This window comes from Centropristis striata, chromosome 5 (assembly GCF_030273125.1).
Source record: "Centropristis striata isolate RG_2023a ecotype Rhode Island chromosome 5, C.striata_1.0, whole genome shotgun sequence".
Classification (NCBI taxonomy): domain Eukaryota; kingdom Metazoa; phylum Chordata; class Actinopteri; order Perciformes; family Serranidae; genus Centropristis; species Centropristis striata.
The window spans coordinates 2,576,378-2,594,300 of record NC_081521.1 but is presented as its reverse complement, the minus strand read 5'-3'; the positions used below and the strand labels follow the sequence as shown (position 1 = coordinate 2,594,300).

At 37.5% G+C, this 17,923-nt stretch overlaps 1 protein-coding gene across 2 annotated transcripts in view; it reads left to right on the top strand.

Annotated features, from left to right (window-relative positions):
* The window catches only part of LOC131971589 (plexin-A1-like), a 409,823-nt gene that overhangs the window by 317,649 nt on the left and 74,251 nt on the right, over nt 1-17,923 (top strand). For both annotated transcript variants that reach the window (XM_059333098.1, XM_059333099.1), the window contains 2 exons: nt 10,077-10,170; nt 13,757-13,993. In XM_059333098.1, coding sequence (XP_059189081.1) covers nt 10,077-10,170; nt 13,757-13,993 — 331 coding nt within the window. The remainder of the gene's footprint in view (nt 1-10,076; nt 10,171-13,756; nt 13,994-17,923) is intronic.

Sequence of the window (17,923 nt, the reverse complement as noted above, 5' to 3'; positions counted from 1 at the left end):
CACGTTATTTCATGATAATTATAATCTCACGTTAGATTAACATTTTTTCTACTTTTTTTTTGCAAAAACCTCTTAAACAACTTCCACCCTCCTCAAAACTACCAAACATTCGAAGCTTTTGATGATTTTAACCCTTAAATGTACCAGTTTGATTACATGATGTCACTGTTTTTCAAAGAAAAAACACACAAAAATGTAGTTATTTTACATATAATAAATTATTTTTGGCTGGGGCATTGGCTTTTACCACAGCCTTGGATATGTCAAAGATTAGCAACAAAACAGATTTTGATGCATTTTTAGTTTGTGTGTTGTGTCAGATTTAAAATGTAAAAACCCCTTAATGGCAACTTGATGGCAGACATGTCAACTTCCAAAAAACGCTATCAAAATGTTACCGATATATGTATTTTTTTCAACTTTTTTGGGTTAAATCTTTCAATTAACTTCAGTCCTGATCAAAACTATCAGCCAAAAAGTATTTATTTATGGAAAATAACTACATTTGTGTTTTTTTCCATAAAAAACATGTAATCAAACTGGCATTTAAAGGGTTAAAAGTTGTTTATGCAGAAAAAAGTAGAAAAAAAATTTAATCTGTAAAGTTTTTATCTGTTTTTTTGGGAAGTGGGCCTGAAAGGGTAGAAAATTAGAGTGGACCCAGAGGGTTAAGCACTGCCTGATGTTTCAAAAATGTTTAGAAAATGTAATATATTAGCCAGAAAAGAAGAAGGAAAACAGAGAGAGTAGTAAAATGTAAAGAGAGGACAGAGATGGTAGCAGAGGTAAGAAGAACAGGCAGAGAGAAATAGTAGCAGCAGTGGTCGGGTTTCCCAGCTCTCCCTCAGAGTTTATCCTGATTGTCTTGTTGTCTGTTCCCTGAAGCATGTACCTGAGCTAAAGAGACTCACTTAGACAAAGAGAGGAGCAGCGGGGACACAGGAACTCAGAGCAAATATACATCAAACTGAGGAGGAGGAGGAGAGGGAAGGAGGAGGAGGAGGAAGGAGGCACTAGTAGAACAGGCTTCCTATAGTCCCATGATGCATTAGTGGAAACGCCTTAAACATTATTAAAAATCAGTTAATTTCACTGTTGCCTCAGATTCATTTCTCCTTTGTTAATCAGCCACCTTCATCTCTCTTACACTGCAAAAACCAACAAGAAATAAATAACTAGAATTAAGCAAATACATGCTCGAAACAAGTCAAATTATCGGCCAGTGCAGTAATTAAATTATTCTTTGTAGGAATTCTTTAAATAAGTAAAAATATTGAGGAACTGGAAAAACCAATGATGTCTTGAAATAAATCCAAATATTCTTATTTTAAGCAATTGTGGCTTGAATAGTCCGACTGTAGTAACTTTAAAATAATCCAGAAATACTTGAAACGAGCATGTTTTGGATATAGAAAATGCTTTTGTAATATCATTCAAACTACATGCAACTAAAACTCTCAATTGGAGCCAATATTTTAGGTAAAAACTCACCATATTCAACAGTTGAATAGCTTGAAAAGCATGAAAAAGCTCAAAATGTCAATCCTAAAAAGAAGTCTCTAAACAATAAGATAATTAAATAAGCACATAATAATAATACTAAAAATTAAATCAGCACATAAAGCTATGGTCAGTAGCTAAATTATACTCAAAACAATATAATTAAGATACTATTGCTAGAAATAAGAAGAAAATACTTGGTAAGCTTCATGTTTTTTGTATAAGGGCAAATATATAATGCTGTTATAAGCATTAGAGTATTAAATATAAAGGTATTGGCATGTAACTCATGCAACAATATGCTTTAAAAGACCAGATTAAATAATTTGTATATGTCTTATTCATAAGAAGTTTCACTAAATATAATATAGCACTAATAGATAAAGCATCCAGGGGAACATTCCCTGGCTGTGATACTGGAAACTCATTTGCATTCAAAGTGGAATACACAGTAGGAGATTAAAGAAAAAGTTATTCTGTTGTTCAGTTTGGATAGAAGTTGTACAATATTACTTAACTTAAACTTCTCAGCATTAATTAGACTGTGTTCAACAGAACAGAGTTGATTCGTACAAAATTAATTTCGCTGCATCGTGGCAGAGTTTCATGGCACTCAGCCATCGAGAATTCAAGTGTCTCATTTCCAGTTGCTTGGGCTGAATTTGACTCTTGAAGATTACAGCGCTGTGGTGGAAATGACAAGAATAAAGTATCACAAAAAAAAGTTAATTCCAATTGAATGTGGAAGCAGAAGCAGAGAGGTTCTGCTACACCAGATAGTTATTTTTCCACTCCATGCCTTAACCCAAATATGTTTTATTTAAACATTTTTAAATAAACTGTAGTGTAAACAACAACCAACATATTTACATAAATGAAAAGAAATGTGTGCATGAAATTCCCAGTGCAGCCAAACAAATTTACTGACTTGAACTTGACCCAAACAAAGTAAGGGGGTCGGGGGCCATGCTGCCCCGGAGAACATTTTTACCCTAAAAGCCTAAATTTGGTTCCTCTCGCACATTCTAGTGCCACTATTCCATCTTAATCATTGCATATTTTAATGAGTTATTGTAAAGGAGAATAAGGGTTCTTCTATGTTTTATTTAAGGCGTCATATTTTGACAGTATTTTTGTAAATTCTGTGGTGGATTCTGTTAACACATCCATGTGCTCTTATTTTGAAAGCTACATGTGTTTGCTTTTATTTTGAAGGCGGGTCTAACACGTTCTTACCGTAACGCTGTGTGTTGTGTTTAATTTACACTCAAAGTCGGAACTTGGAGCTCGGAACAATGTCGAAAGTTCTGACATTCGTGTAAACCTTGAACGCACCATTAGCCGGACACTCTATGTGCTGCAATGTAAATAGTCTAACTAACAGAACATTAATCCTCTGTTTTACTGTCGATGTTTGTTGCTGAAAGAAAAAATCGGGGGGGGGGGGGGGGGGGGGGGCATATCCAAGGTTATTATAGTCAACGTTTTCGTCTTTGTCAACTTTTTTCATACGTAAACCTTTTTGGTTGATATGAAATCTGTTTCATCTATCTAGTTTTATGACTTAATAAACTTATTGGGGCTGAGATGGATCAGACAAAGGAAATAAAGGAAACATTTATTGTGACTTTTTTGAATTTTGCACCCAACAAATACCCCACAACTAACACTAAAACTAATACAAAACTAAACTAAAACTAAGCATTTTCCCAAAAAATAAAAACGAATTAAAACCAGCGAAATCACTCTAAAAACTCATTAAAACGAACTGAATTTTAAAACAAAAAATCACAAAGAAATCCAAAAGTATTATAACCTTGGACATATCCCCCCCCCTGTTCCTAGTGCTACACCTATGTCAGCTGTCAAAATACCAGTCAAAGTTAATATCCCTCATTACAGCTACAATCACATGGTACACAATGCTGTTATTCAAAGGATGAATGGGACCATATCGCCTCAGGCAGTAATGGGCAACCTGCCAAAAGAAGAAAAAAGAAAGGCTCTAGCTGAGAAGAATAGCCAGACTTGAATCTTTTTGTCTACTAACAATGGCAGAGATGCTACGTCCACCTTCATCATTTACCCCATGTTCCTCCCTATCATTACCATTTGCTGTCATTGTAAATCTCCCTGGATTAAAGAGAGAGATGAATGTCTAGTGTAAGCCAGCCGGACTCTTTATCCAAGACATTGTTGGGCTCTGTCTCTGCTTCCTATCACCATATCACTTACTGCTGTTGGTGCTTTTTACACTAAGTCATTCTGGATAAGTGTCGGATTAATGTCCACAATGAAAAGACACCTGCGTGTTGTAGAAATCAATGCTAACACATGGTAACCCACCAAGAGGAATGGGCCTTATTATCTATCTACAGCAGAGGGTTAAAGCTGAGCCATATGTTGCGCAATCTTAAAAGAGAAAAAATGGTTTCCAGCGCCAGCCGTCACGTCGTAATCCTACGATTTAGAAGCAGTGGATCATTGGTAGAGTCATCAATCATCCACCTGCGGCTGCAAAAGGTAAAAGAAAAGGTGCTGAGAATACTCCTGATATTTGTGTCAAATGGCAGAACGCCCAACAGATATTTTATCTGGCGCTTTCACATTGAGGCAATACAGGCAGACATGCAGGATTACTCAAAGTCATCCAAGTTTCCATGAATCCTTGAAAAATGGCAAATAAAGTGCAAAAAAATTGGAGTGAAGGGATAAAGAACCAAGGGAGCATTTTTAGGGCTAGTTCCAAAGATTTATATGTTGGGACATCACAGTGTGCAGGCCTGCAAAGACAATTGGACAAGATATACCAAGACGTCCATCCATCCATTCTCATCCGCTTATCTGGGACCGGGTCGTGGGGGCAGCAGGCTAAGCAGGGCATTGAATGGTCGGTTCATCTATACAAGACTCTGCCAGATGGGTCTGTTAACAAGACCTAAGGTATTTGCAGTTACTGTCGGTGTGAAGTGAGTTACCACTGGAGTACATCTAGTCTTTAATACCAGTTGCTAGCCAAACACAGAGCATTTTTAATCTTGAGGAACTACCTGGCTTCTGGTTTCTGGTGTAGTATTTTGCTTTGAGATGATGTGTGCTGATGTGTGCTAGCTGTAAAATCTACTTAGGAACACTTGTGCAGCTACTTTTTTTTGTGAAAATGTCTGGTACCCAGTTCTTACAGTTAGGGGCTGTTGGCACCAAAACAAGTACACACCTATATAAGTGCAGTCCATTTACCATTTTAATCAACAGCACTAATGTGAAGCTATAACTTGGGGTTGAGCTCCAACATATTCAAAAACAGCAAAAAAGAACAACATAGGAGAGACAATTGGCAAGTCAGTTTACAGAATAGAGACTTCCGGAGTAAAATAGTCATGGCAGAGACATTGGGCTGTTCCCTACCTTAACCCATTTAAGGCGGGAAAGCATTACTGAATTTTAACCATTAAAACCAGGGGCGCTCTTGTGTTATTCTACCATTAAAGCCGGGAAAGCGGATACGTTGTTTTGTAGTATTTGTAGTTTTTTCCACCTATTTTCGGTCTCTTGGCCAATGAAATGCATCAGAATACACGTGGGAGTGTCGCAATGCATCATGGGACTTTTCCAGAACTGAAACCATGGTGGAAGACGACTATAGCGGAGGGAGCTCAGATATAACAGCTATAAGCTCTCAAATACTTTTTGAATTTCATTTCTATCTGCTCCAGAGGCTGAAAAATCTATTATTTAGTAGGAAGAGTTGACACTTCTGTTGAATTTACAGAAAAACTTCAGGTTGCAGGGGCTTATTTTAAAATCGTCCTGAGGTTTTACAGGCATTTTTTACAGCCGTTTTAAGCCTAAATGGGTTAATGGTATCCCTCTGCCTGCAGAGAGGGGTTACCACTTAAGATAGCCAAGCAACATTGGAAGTAAATCTTAAAAACACATCTTTAAGGTGTCGATAGTGGAGGCAGCAGTCAGTAGCAGGATCTCTGAGCAGAGAATTAGATGCATCACCCTCCACATCCAACCTGCAGGAGATGACCCAACTGTTGGTGTTGGGTCTTTGAACTACACACCTCACCAAGGCCCAAAATACCCATTGGATGCCCACAGCATGATATCAAAAATGCTTTAGTGTCCAATGTGCAGTAAGGGAGCTGCATATTGTTTATGACTTTTCCAAGATAGAAGTTTTTTATCTTTGGCTTTTATTTCACCGACAGCAGCATGAGATACAGTAAATCCCCCTCCAGGCAGTGAGAAACCTGCAGAAAGACATCCAATAGGGAATCTTACACACTGTATTTCCAGAGGCACAGATAGCTGAGGCAGCACTGGAGGTCTGCTAGCTGGAAACAGAGTAGAGTACTCAGAGATTGTAACTGCCACTGTAAAACAAGGTGGGCATCTCAGAGGTAAGACCTCTTTCATGAAAACCTCATAAATCCAGTTTAAGTGTTGCAGTGAAACGCAAAGACCAACTCCATTGTCTTTACAAGAGACAAGAGTCCTCCAATAAAAGAGATTTTATTTATTCTCGTGGCCTTCATGATCATTTCTCAGCACGGGGAATCTTGCATTGTGGGGGGTCATGAAGAGAACCAGTCACCAGTGTCACCAGTCATTTTGGGTCAAACCAATATGGGATACCACTGGAGTGTCATGTCCTATGTGAAAACAAAAGTTTTTCAACTTATTACCAACGTAAATGCCACATCCGGTACTCACATTTATTTATTTTATCTTTTAAAATACCCTTTATCAAGCCTACACTGCAAAAGACATGAAGCTTACCAATTATTTTTTCTTATATCTAGCAATTGAATCTTAATTATCTTGTTTTGGGTATAATTTACCTACTGACCATAGCTTTATGTGCTTATTTTAAGAACGCGTGTCTTTTTGTAACAAAAATGAGCGAATAACCTCTTCACAGGGATTTCAGTCTTGTGTAAAGACTTGTTTTTAGGATTGACATTGTGAGCTTTTTCATGCTTTTCAATCTATTCAACTGTTGAATATGGTGAGTTTTTACCCAAAATATTGGTTTCAATCGAGATTTTTAGTTGCATGTAGTTTAAATGATATTCCAAAACTATTTTCTACCACCAGTATCTACCCACAGATACTGAAATGAGAAAAATAACGTGCTAGTTTCAAGTATTTCTGGCTTATTTTAATGTCACTACGGTTGGGCTTTTCCAGTGCCGAGATATTTTTACTTAATTAAAGAATTCTTACAAAGAAACATTTACTTTCTGCACTGGCAGATAATTTTACTTGTTTGAAGCATGTCTTTGCTTAATTCTAGTTATTTATTTATCATTTTTTGTCAGTTGGTTTTTGCAGTGGTTTTTGGTAATTTTGTGTCCTTTTTTTAAAATAATTTTGTGTCTTTTTTGGTAATTCTGTTTCTTTTTTTGGTAATTTTGTGTCTTTTTTAAATAATTTTGTGTCTTTTTTAATACTTTTGTGTCTTTTTTGGTAATTTTGTATGTTTTTTTGTAATTTTGTGTCTTTTTTGGTCATTTTGTGTCTTTTTTAAGTAATTTAGTTTGGGTTTTTTTCTGTCAAACCAACGTGGGATACCACTGACGTATCGCTCCACTCGCCCCAAAAGCTTGAATCACAAACCCCACACCAATTGTTTCCAAACTACAATCATTTACAGTCTCAGTCATGGAGAAAAAATGTCATCTTCTTAGAAATCGATCCAACTGCAAAGACATTGTTATACGAAGAGGGTGAGAGTCTGTCTGCCTTCACACACTACTCACCAACAAAATGAAGCCCGGGGCTTCAGCCAACTTCTAGCATTGTTATTTACTGGATTCAGTCCAATGACCTTCACTTGCTCAAGGCAAACACATACTTACTGTGGATAGAGTTGTGATTAAAGTATGTAGACTATCTCTGTGGATCTCCACTCTACTTCTCTCTGCCTCTTACTCTCTCTCTCTCTCTCTGCCTCTTTTCTCTTTCTCTTTCACACATTTGCTCCCTCATGTCCTCATTCTCTCCTTCTTTTTCTCTGTTAACTCCATTATAAAGGTGTCATCCCTAAGGCCAACCTGAAGCCCAGGGCACTCCGAGAAATACAAACTTTATTTTTCATAATAAACTTTATAAAACACTATTAATAGGTCCACACGTGAAGTGCTGAACTACACAGTTTTATGCATACCATTTTAATATTTTGCAACTGTAAATGCCTGAATTAATCACATCTTTTGGATTATATCACAAGATTAAATGGGCATAATGAGCAGTTATTATTACCGTATGTGTAGGCTAGTAGTAGGGCCTTCCAGTAGGTCCACTAGGTGGTTATCAGTCCATTCAATGGGCTGTTTTTTTTTAATGTGTATTGTTGAGAACGCCCTAAAGCGCGTGAAGTTATTATGAAAAATGCAAATGTGCATGTGACGTTCAGAAGAGTGAAAGCAAAGGGACTATAAAGCAAACTGACAAGAGTCAGTGATTAGATTAGATTCGACTTTATTAATCCCACAGCGGGGAAATTTCTTTGTTACAGCCGACCGCAAAATTGCACACAAAATTATTTCCCTTTAAGATAAAGATAAAAAATAAAAAATCTAATAGAAAAAGGCATTTAACAAAATACAATATACTAGATACAAATTAAGCGAAGAATGCGCAGAGTGCAAATTATATGCAAAATATTTTTATATGAGAAAATAATAACAAACATTACAAAAGAACTAAATATGGCGAACCCTAGTAAGGGGCAGCATTTATATGTAAAGAAAGACATATTGAACTATATCGATAAATGTGATATGGTCTAATCCCATATCACATTTATCGATATATATCGCCCAGCCCTAGGTTGAGGTACAAAAAACACTCAGTGTTAGAGAAAGATCACTTATGTTTCATCCTGTCACCCCTTTGTCATATTATATGTATGTTATGTATATGTTTGGGCGGGTTGATGGCTAATTCCGTTGTTTTAGTACTTGTTACTCTGTGCAGTGACACTAAAGGTGATTCTGACTTCTGATTTATAATCTACCAATGGAGACATTGGAACAATGGGCGTGGCCAGTGTTGCCAGAGTTAACAGCAGCCTGCATGGTAGAATCACAAATATCAACAAAAAAAGTTCTCAAATCCACTTTATCTGTAAGTCTGAAACCTCCCTGTGTGGTTTCACGTGCAGAGGACGGAACGAAACCAGGTCACAGCTGGAACACAGTAGAACCCACATCCTGCGTTTCCTCTCCACGACTTAAGGAGCAGGATTAGGTTTCGACCTGTCACTTTCTTTCTTGCTGTGACAATCACTTTTTTTTTATGATGCTTCTCTGTTGTTGTCCATGGACAGAAGGAGCTCAACTTCTCTAATTAAAATAAAACCCAAAGCATTTGAAATCTAATTTGGAAATGTTGAAGTTTAGAAGCCTTGAAGAATTTGGGTTAGCTGAGTTTTTTCTTTAACATAATGAGGAAATGTTAATTAATGTACCTGGCAAATTGCAAAATACAGTGATACTGAATGTATGTATGTATTTCATAAATAGTTTTTTGCAAAAATATCTGTTCATACAATACAGTATCTGCTTCTCTTATCTCCTTGAGTAGATATACAGGTACATCTAAAAAAATTTGAATATCATGAAAAAGTTCAATATTTTTGTTAACCACTTCAGAAAGGGAAACTCGTATATTATATAGATTCATTACCCATAGAATGAAATGTTTCAAGCCTGTTTTTCTTGGAATTTTGATGATTCTTGCTTAGATATAATGAAAACACAAAACTCAGTGTCTCAGAAAATTAGAATATTACAAAAGATCAATAAAAAAAGGATATTTTAAACACAAATGTCGGGCTTCATTAATATATATAAGGAACAATAATGGCCCCAGGATTGATCTCTGGGGGACACCACATTTGGTCACAAGGGGTGGGGAATTTACTCCCTTAAATGCAACAAACTGTCGTCTATGTTCCAGATAACTCGAGAACCACTCTAACACTTGATTATCAAGTCCCAAGAGTTTTCATTTTTGTAGCAGAATATAATGATCCACGGTGTCGAATGCTTTTGATAAGTCTAAGAAAATGTCGAAATTAGGAAAACACAAAACTCAGTGTCTCAGAAAACTAGAATATTACAAAAGATCAATAAAAGAGGGATATTTTAAACACAAATATCAGGCTTCTGAAAAGTCTGTTCATTTCTATCCATCAATACTTGGTTGGACTCCTTTTGAATCATGAATTAGTGCATTAATACTTGATGGCATGGAGGAGATCAGCCTACAGCACCATGTTGCTTTTATAGCAGCCTTCAGCTCATCTGGTGTAATATTTTTGCTGTTTTGGTGCTTTGGCAGTGGTGCAGTTTTTCACCATGTTATCTATGGGAACATTTGTCACATCACTTGCTGCTGATGCAGTAATATGCATTTACATGCAGGTACATTTTGCAGCTACAAACACTACTGAATCCTGCAGGTATTTGTTTTCCCTAGAGAATGGCTTGTCTAACTGCTGGACATTTCTTCTTCTAACTCTTTTCTTCTTCTTCTCTCTTCTTTCTTCTCCCGTCCAGCGGTGGGACTCTGCTGACAGTGAGCGGGACCAACCTGGCAACCATCCGAGAGCCAAAGATCAGGGCCAAGTACGGCCAGGCCGAGTCCTTTCATGTGAGTATTGAAAAGAAAGAAATACACACCAGACACACACACACACACACACATAATCACACACAGTACAAACACAGAGACCAGACAACACGTTCACAGGCAGCTAGTGCAGAGACACACACTGACAAATACATAACAAAAACAAATGTTAACAAAAACATTTTGTGACGTTAGTAAGGTAACAAATAAGTAGATTATTTATAAACTTTTAAACATTATATGTATATATATTTGTGAAAAAACAAATATATATACACATATAATAACTTCCTACACAACTTCTTACACATATCTATATGTGTATAAGAAAAGTGAAAAAAAAGTGAAAAACTGTGGCCCCAGCAGCATTTAAGTTGCCCATCCCTGATCTCGTACATACATTCAGACATACACCGTCTCTGCTTACACAAGAATATCTGCAGACAACAAAGTTGTTTGGTTGTGCTGAAGGTGGCAGACAGCCTGTCTGTGTGTCTGTGTGTCTGTGTGTGTGTGTGTGTGTGTGTGTGTGTGTGTGTGTGTGTGTGTGTGTGTGTCTGTGTGTTGCTCACGTCTGCTGTCTGTACAGCTTCAGACATCTAACGCTACCTCAGGCCACAGAGCTTTTCAAATGTCACCACACCACATGAGTGTTTGTGTCACTAAAAGAAGGAGACAACATAACAGAGTGTGTGTGTGTGTGTGTGTGTGTGTGTGTGTGTGTTCTTGTACTTCCTACATAGTGAGGACCACAACACTTTCTTAACCAACAGAGTGAGGACATTTTTGCAAAGTGAGGACATTTCGGCCGGTCCTCACTTCTTTAAAGGCTTTTTTTGAGATTCTAGACTTTGTTTTAAGGGTTAAAGGGTCCATGATAATGATAATTAACTGAAACTGTATTGTGTGGTTTCAAAACTAACTAAAATTATAGTGAAAATATCCTTCGTTTTCGTTTTTGTCAACTTTTTTCATAACTAAAACTAAATCATTTAAAAAACAAAAATACTAAACTAAAACTATCAAACTCACTCTAAAAACTAATTAAAACTAACTGAATTTGAAAACAAAAATTCACAAAAAAATTAAAACTAAAACTAATGAAAAGTCCAAAACTATTAAAACCTTGCAAGGGAATTCACTGTTCCAATGAGGGTCCTCGCAATGATAGAAGTACAAGAATGTGTGTGTGTGTGTGTGTGTGTGTGTGTGTGTGTGTGTGTGTGTGTTTGTGTGTGTGTGATTGCTTCAAGGTTTGAATTGAAGTTTTACTATTTTTGCAAATTCCACAATTATAGAATTGGCTTCTTAGAAAAGTATCTAATTTTCATTGTTTTATGTAAAAGTAGGTCCCCATTAGTCACCAAATAATCTGTGTGAAATATGCAAATGTACCCTGGAAGCACGTTTACTGGTTTTTCTGGATGTTCCCATAAAGCCTGATTAAAACATCACTTCATCATTTCAGAGGTTTGAAGGCGTGTATAGGCTAACTGAGTTATGGCAAGTTTACTCAATTTTTTTCAGCTCTCTACAACCTCTAGAAAGGGTGGTCCTCACAAGGGATGATTAAAACTGGAGTCCCTATAATCTATGAAAACCAGTATGTGTGTGTGTGTGTGTGAGAGAGAGAGAGAGAGAGAGAGAGAGAGAGAATGTTTTGGGAACGAAGACGAAAGGGGAAAAATCCATCCTAAACCTAAAGTCACATTTGAGAAGTTGAACAGTTTCATCAATTCTATAGATTCCCGGAGCACTTTGGTGATTGTTGCTGTGAATTGAAGCTCTTTAGTTGTCAAGGTTAAGAACTGAACTTCAAACAATAGTGAAGCACTTCAACCTGCAGATAAAGCTGTCATTTATTGAGGCAAACAGGCTGCACGGCGCTTCCCACACAGCCCTTTAGTCAAAGTGCTGCTTGGCACTTAAAGGACCATGTGGATGTTTTTTAATGTTGTCATGAATACTAAAAATGACAGTCATTTTCTAAAGCATACGATGGTGCTTTACATTTTGAATTTTGATGCATTTTTTCTGCTCTTCCTGACAGCCTTTCTTATTCATTTTTATTATTTCATGACAGCCAGCTTGCAGAAACTTGTTTCAGATAGACGATCCATCACAATGAACATCATGTCTGCTTATACATTTTTTATCAAAGTGACATTACTTTTGTATTGCAATGCAGTTGAATGCGTGAATTGATGTGAAATCTCAGTGTTCAGAGCAACACTTGCCTTGATGGAACAGCACTGCGAGTTATGTTGTCAGAAAATACAACATGAAGGCAAAAAGTAATGGTTTTATTTTTATATTTGCATTTTTCTTATGGTTGACATAAATATGTCTTGCAACAGGTTGGGGTTAACCCCTTATGTTTTTCATCACACATTATACAATTTGAAAAATTGAATTGAATTACATTTAAAAAGGATGGTTTATTATACCCGACGGATCCTATGGGCTGAAATATGTGCCACCAGAAATGAATTTGAATTATTTATATTTGAATTTGAATTGCTTAAGTTGAATAATTGCATTAAAACACTGAATTTAAATCACATAATTTTTTTAATTAGTATTCTTCAATATGAATCATTGCATTGAAAAACTGAATATGAATTGTAATTTTACATTGAATTTATTAGTTTGGAACTGAACATTCAGTTCTCACAATTCAAATTCATTTTGCAAAATTCAATTTCAATTTTCTGCGAAGAACATCCGGGTAGTTGAGGCAGAGCAATCGAGCGCAGATACACAGATCGCCTCTTCGGCCAATCAGCACCTCCGTTTTCTTTTGTAACATTTGTTGCTACCTGGTTGCCATGGCGCCTCTTCAGCCAATCAGCACTTCCATTCCATTCCAGCCTCATCCAAACCAGTCTAACTTCTTCCTCCGCTTCGTGTCGAGTGGCAACCGGGCGGCAACAAATATTACAAAAGAAAACGTAGGTGCTGATTGGCCGAAGAATCGCTATGGCAACCGGGGTGGCAACAAATATTACAAAAGAAAACGGAGGTGCTGATTGGCCGAAGAGTCGCCATGGCAACCGGGTGGCAACAAATGTTACCAAAAAAAACGTAGGTGATTGGCTGAAGAGGCGCTCTATCGTTGTCGCAGAAAATTTAAATAAAATTTTGCGAATTGAATTTGTTCAGTTTCCAAACAAATAAATTCAATTTCAAATTACAATTCATATTCAGTTTTTCAATGCAATGATTCAAATTGAACAATACAAATTCAAATTATGTGCTTCAAATTAAATTTTTTAATTACATTTTTCAAGTTAAGCAATTCAAATTCAAATTTAAATAATTCAAATTCAGTTTCTGGTGGCACATATTTCAGCCCATAGGATCGACACTAAAATAAAAATATAGCCTGTATTATTATTATTCTCAGTAGTTCAAAAAGAGGCCATGATACCCATTTAATTCAAGACATTCTCTTGTAAATAGAACCATAAGTAGATTATAATGAAAAAAGGGCATTTAGATTTGTGTCCACATTTATATATTATCTTCCTCCTACTCATCTGTTGTGGATTTGACAACAACAACATGCACCATAACCTCCTTGTCTCTTCCTCTCTTTCTTTTCCAGAACTGTACGGTGTACAATAACTCCGTCATGGTGTGTCTGGCTCCATCGGTGGCGGATTCAGAACTGGGTTTCTCAGAGACCGGCACAGGCCCGGATGAGATCGGGTTCTACATGGACAACGTGAACGCTCTGGTGGTGGTCAACGAGACGTTCAGCTACTACCCCGACCCCGTGTTCGAGCCCCTGAGTCCCTCCGGCATCCTGGAGCTCAAGCCCACATCGCCACTTATTCTAAAGGTCAGAAAGGCTGAAAGTGTTGTTTTCTTTCCTGTTACATAGGTTTTTTTATTCCATCAGTGGTCTGATCTGAGGTTTTTACCTTGCAGACAACATTGGCTTGTATCACCACTTATATAGAGAGCTGTGTTAACACAACTTGTCAGGGACATTTCTCAACAATGCAGCTGCGAAGCTGAAAAGACTCAAGTGACTCCCTATAGACAGCTCATGCCGTAATAGTCAGGAGGCGGAGCTAAATAAAGGGGACGCGTCAGACAAAAGCACCACATTTTTTCCACATGCTCTCCATCACTATAGGTTTCAATTTTTGGGAGGAGCCACTTCCTCAAGATTGTGGATCGGAGATGGCAGCCATATAAGGTCTATGAGAACCAATATATCTTCCAAGCCAATTAAAAGGTCAATCTTGCTGTCAAAATCTACATTTTCTTGGTCAAGGAATCATTTAAAGCTATTGAGAATATCACGAGATGATTATTTGATTTTGAATTTAATTATCACTAGGTGACAGTAGGCAAAACAGCTCCAATACAGTGGATATTATTGGCGTAAATGTAGTTTCTTGATGATGAGCTTCTTGGCCTGAAGCACACACATCTCTGTCTTCTCTTCTGTGGCCCAGAGAAGTTGGCGGCATTTCTGGATGTTGTTGAAAAATGTCTTTATTTGAATTTTAGATGCAGCCACAAGCTGTATTCACCACAAGTGTTCCTGTGCCCATGTAGTAATGTCTTTTATACAGTCATGTTGGTTTTTAATGCCTGAGGGATCAAAGGTCAGGGGCATCAAATGTTGTTGTTTTTTCGTCTTGCCCCTAATGTGCAGAGATTTTTCTGATTTCTCCCAATCTTTTAATGATGATGATTTCTATGGAAATGTTCCAAACAGAGAATTGTTCCACAACTTTACCAGTCTTTTGTTGGCCCCATCCAAATGTAATTCTAAACTGTAATAGTATGCAACACTGGCTTCAACACAATGGATATTATTGGCGTAAATGTAGTTTCTTGTTGATGTGCTTCTTGGCCTGAGTGTAGTAGACCAACTAGCTATCAAGTCTTATATGAAAGATGGACATACTGCTCAATCTATTCCTTACACTTATGTGCTTGTCATTTTGTCTTTTGCACCACCAAAGCCAAAATAACAAACAAAACGATCCTGTCTTAAAAATAAGAAAACTATGTACATTATTGAGAGGTAAATACAAAGCCTTACCTCCCAACCTACTTAAACAGGAGAAAACCAGAAACAAAACCTGGCAACCCACCCTTACTACTCAAACAAGGGAATTATATCCAAATAACCACAAGTTAAACCAAACGAAAGTGTGACCGGTTGGGAGACGAGGAGGATGAGGAAACACCTGCTGCCACCGACAGCCGCCATCTTGGCTCCATTTACACCAGGTGGTTCCGGCTGCAGCCAATCCCGGCCCAGGCGTGGAACCTTTCCACCAATCACACCACGGCTATGGCACACCCCAATCTGCATAATAAAAGAGGAAAACAAAGACACAGGGTACACATAGAAACGCAGTTTGCTAATAATGACCACAATCATAACATTACCCGCATCAGCATGTGAGAACAGAAGCTAAGCTATGATTTGGTTACTGCTGTTTGGGGGAGTAAAAGTTTAGCAAACGATCAATTCCTTTATGCAAAGGACGATAGCTTTATAGCACAAAACTGGAAGCTATTCTCTAAGTGTGAAGAGAGGGAAAGATTGCTTTAGCTAACAATAATATAAATCTTCTGCCATTGATTTTTAACCATAAGCACATGAGCAACCATAGAAAAACAAGTGTCTCCGTGTACACCGTGTAAATATTTTATTCAAACCCTAGTTTCAAGTGGGTAGATGTTTTTCTCTTCCAAGGTTTTTCTACTTGCAGCTTGACTACGAGAGTCTTATATTGAACATATCTTGTATTAATAATGGCAAAGCCTACATACACTGACAAACACAAACCGAGCTCAGTGGCATTTTTATTCTCACAAGAAAGAAAAGTTCTCAAACGTGTTTACAAGGTTTCTCAGAGAGGGGGAGAAAAAAATCTCACTATTTCATAATTGAAAGCTGAAAGGAAACGTCCACACCTTCCAAGGCCAATTTCTCTCCTTCAGTAACTAACAGCAGCAACTTCATGACTGACATCGTCCTCTGCAGCCTCCAGCCCTCTTGAATAACAGTCTTTTCAATTTGTGTAATTAATTTCCAGCGCTGGAAGGGCCGGTGTGGAAGCACACCGGCCCATGGTCCAGGAGATTTGGATTAAAATGATTTTCATTTTCATTAACAGTGATTGGACGTAAGTGTATGAAATTAATTGGCAAGTCCGGAGCCGTGTGTGTGTTTGTGTGATTTTGTTATCTCACGGCGCTCACCTGAAATATTTAGTCAAGGGGTTATTGGAGAGGAATTAGAGTGGCTGTTTAGGATGGAATATATACACAAGATGTTGTCTTAGAGGTATATAAAGTGCATATATATGTCGATACTTTCTGACATATGTTGAAGTGAAAACTGTACACACTGCAAAAAAGGTGTGTCTAAAAACAAGATAAAAACAGTAAATCTGAGGGAAATGATCTTGCTGCATGGACAGATAATTTCACCAAGATTTCTTAAATTAAAATGGTTAAATCTAGAAATAAGCATGTTGAACGCTTAAAATAAGAAATTAACTCTTAAAACAAGATAAATGATCTAACACTTCTAAATCTAAAGTTCATCGCTGCTTGGAGCTTTAATTTATCTTGTTTTAAGAGTTAATTTCTCATTTTAAGTGACACAATGTCCATAATGACCAAAAACAGATCACATCACATTTTTAGTCAGTCCATCTCAGTTGAGCTTAGGGCCCAGGGAAGTTGGCGCCGTTTTGGGGCCCAGGGAAGTTGGCGGCGTTTTTGGGCCCAGGAAAGTTGGCGCCGTTTTGGGGCCCAGGGAAGTTGGCAGCGTTTTAGGTCCCAGGGAAGTTGGCGGCGTTTTGGGGCCCAGGGAAGTTGGCGGCATTTTGGGGTCCATGGAAGTTGGCTGCGTTTTGGGGCCCAGGGAAGTTGGTGGCGTTTATGGATGTTGTTGAAAAATGTCTTTATTTGGATTTGTTGATGCAGCGACAAGCTGTTTTCACCCATGTGTTCCTATGCCCATGTAGTAATGTCTTTTATACAGTCGTGTTGGTTTTTAATGGAGTGGGATCAAAGGTCAGGGGCCTCAAATGTTGGTTTTTGGTCTTTTAGCCCTTTATGTGCAGAGATTTTTCTTTTACCAAGTAACCATGTAGTACACACAGTATGCATGAGTGGACTTTCCTCCCTTCCTCTTCACTCTTATTTTTCTTCTCATGTTTTTGGTTTCGATTTAGTAGAGCTGTGTTCAAATAGAATACTAAATGGGAATATTTGATCCTAGGCAACTGCAATTCATAAATTAAAAAGCAATCTGTCTGTCAGTGTATCAGCAATTCCCCAGTTCCAAGAAAACAATTGATCCTTGCAATGGAGTAAACAATACTTTTTGCTTTTTTTTAAATTATGACATAAAAAGACACAAAATGACAAAAAAAAAGACACACAATGACTAAAAAAAGACACAAAAAGACACAGAATGATAATACATGTTGGAGTGTCGCAATGCACCATGGGACTTGCAAGCTCTCAAATACTTTTTGAATTTTATTTCTATCTGCTACAGAGGCTGAAAAATCTATTATTTAGTAGGAAGAGTTGACACTTCTGTTGAATTTCCAGAAAAAATTCAGGTTTTAGGGGCTGATTTAAAAATCGCCCAGAGGTTTACAGGCATTTTTTACAGCCGTTTTAGGCCTGAATGGGTTAAGGGGATAAAAATACATTTTTTTAAACTGCTGACAGTTTGTAGGCTGCACAGTGTAAAACACATTAGCTTCATTTTTCATGA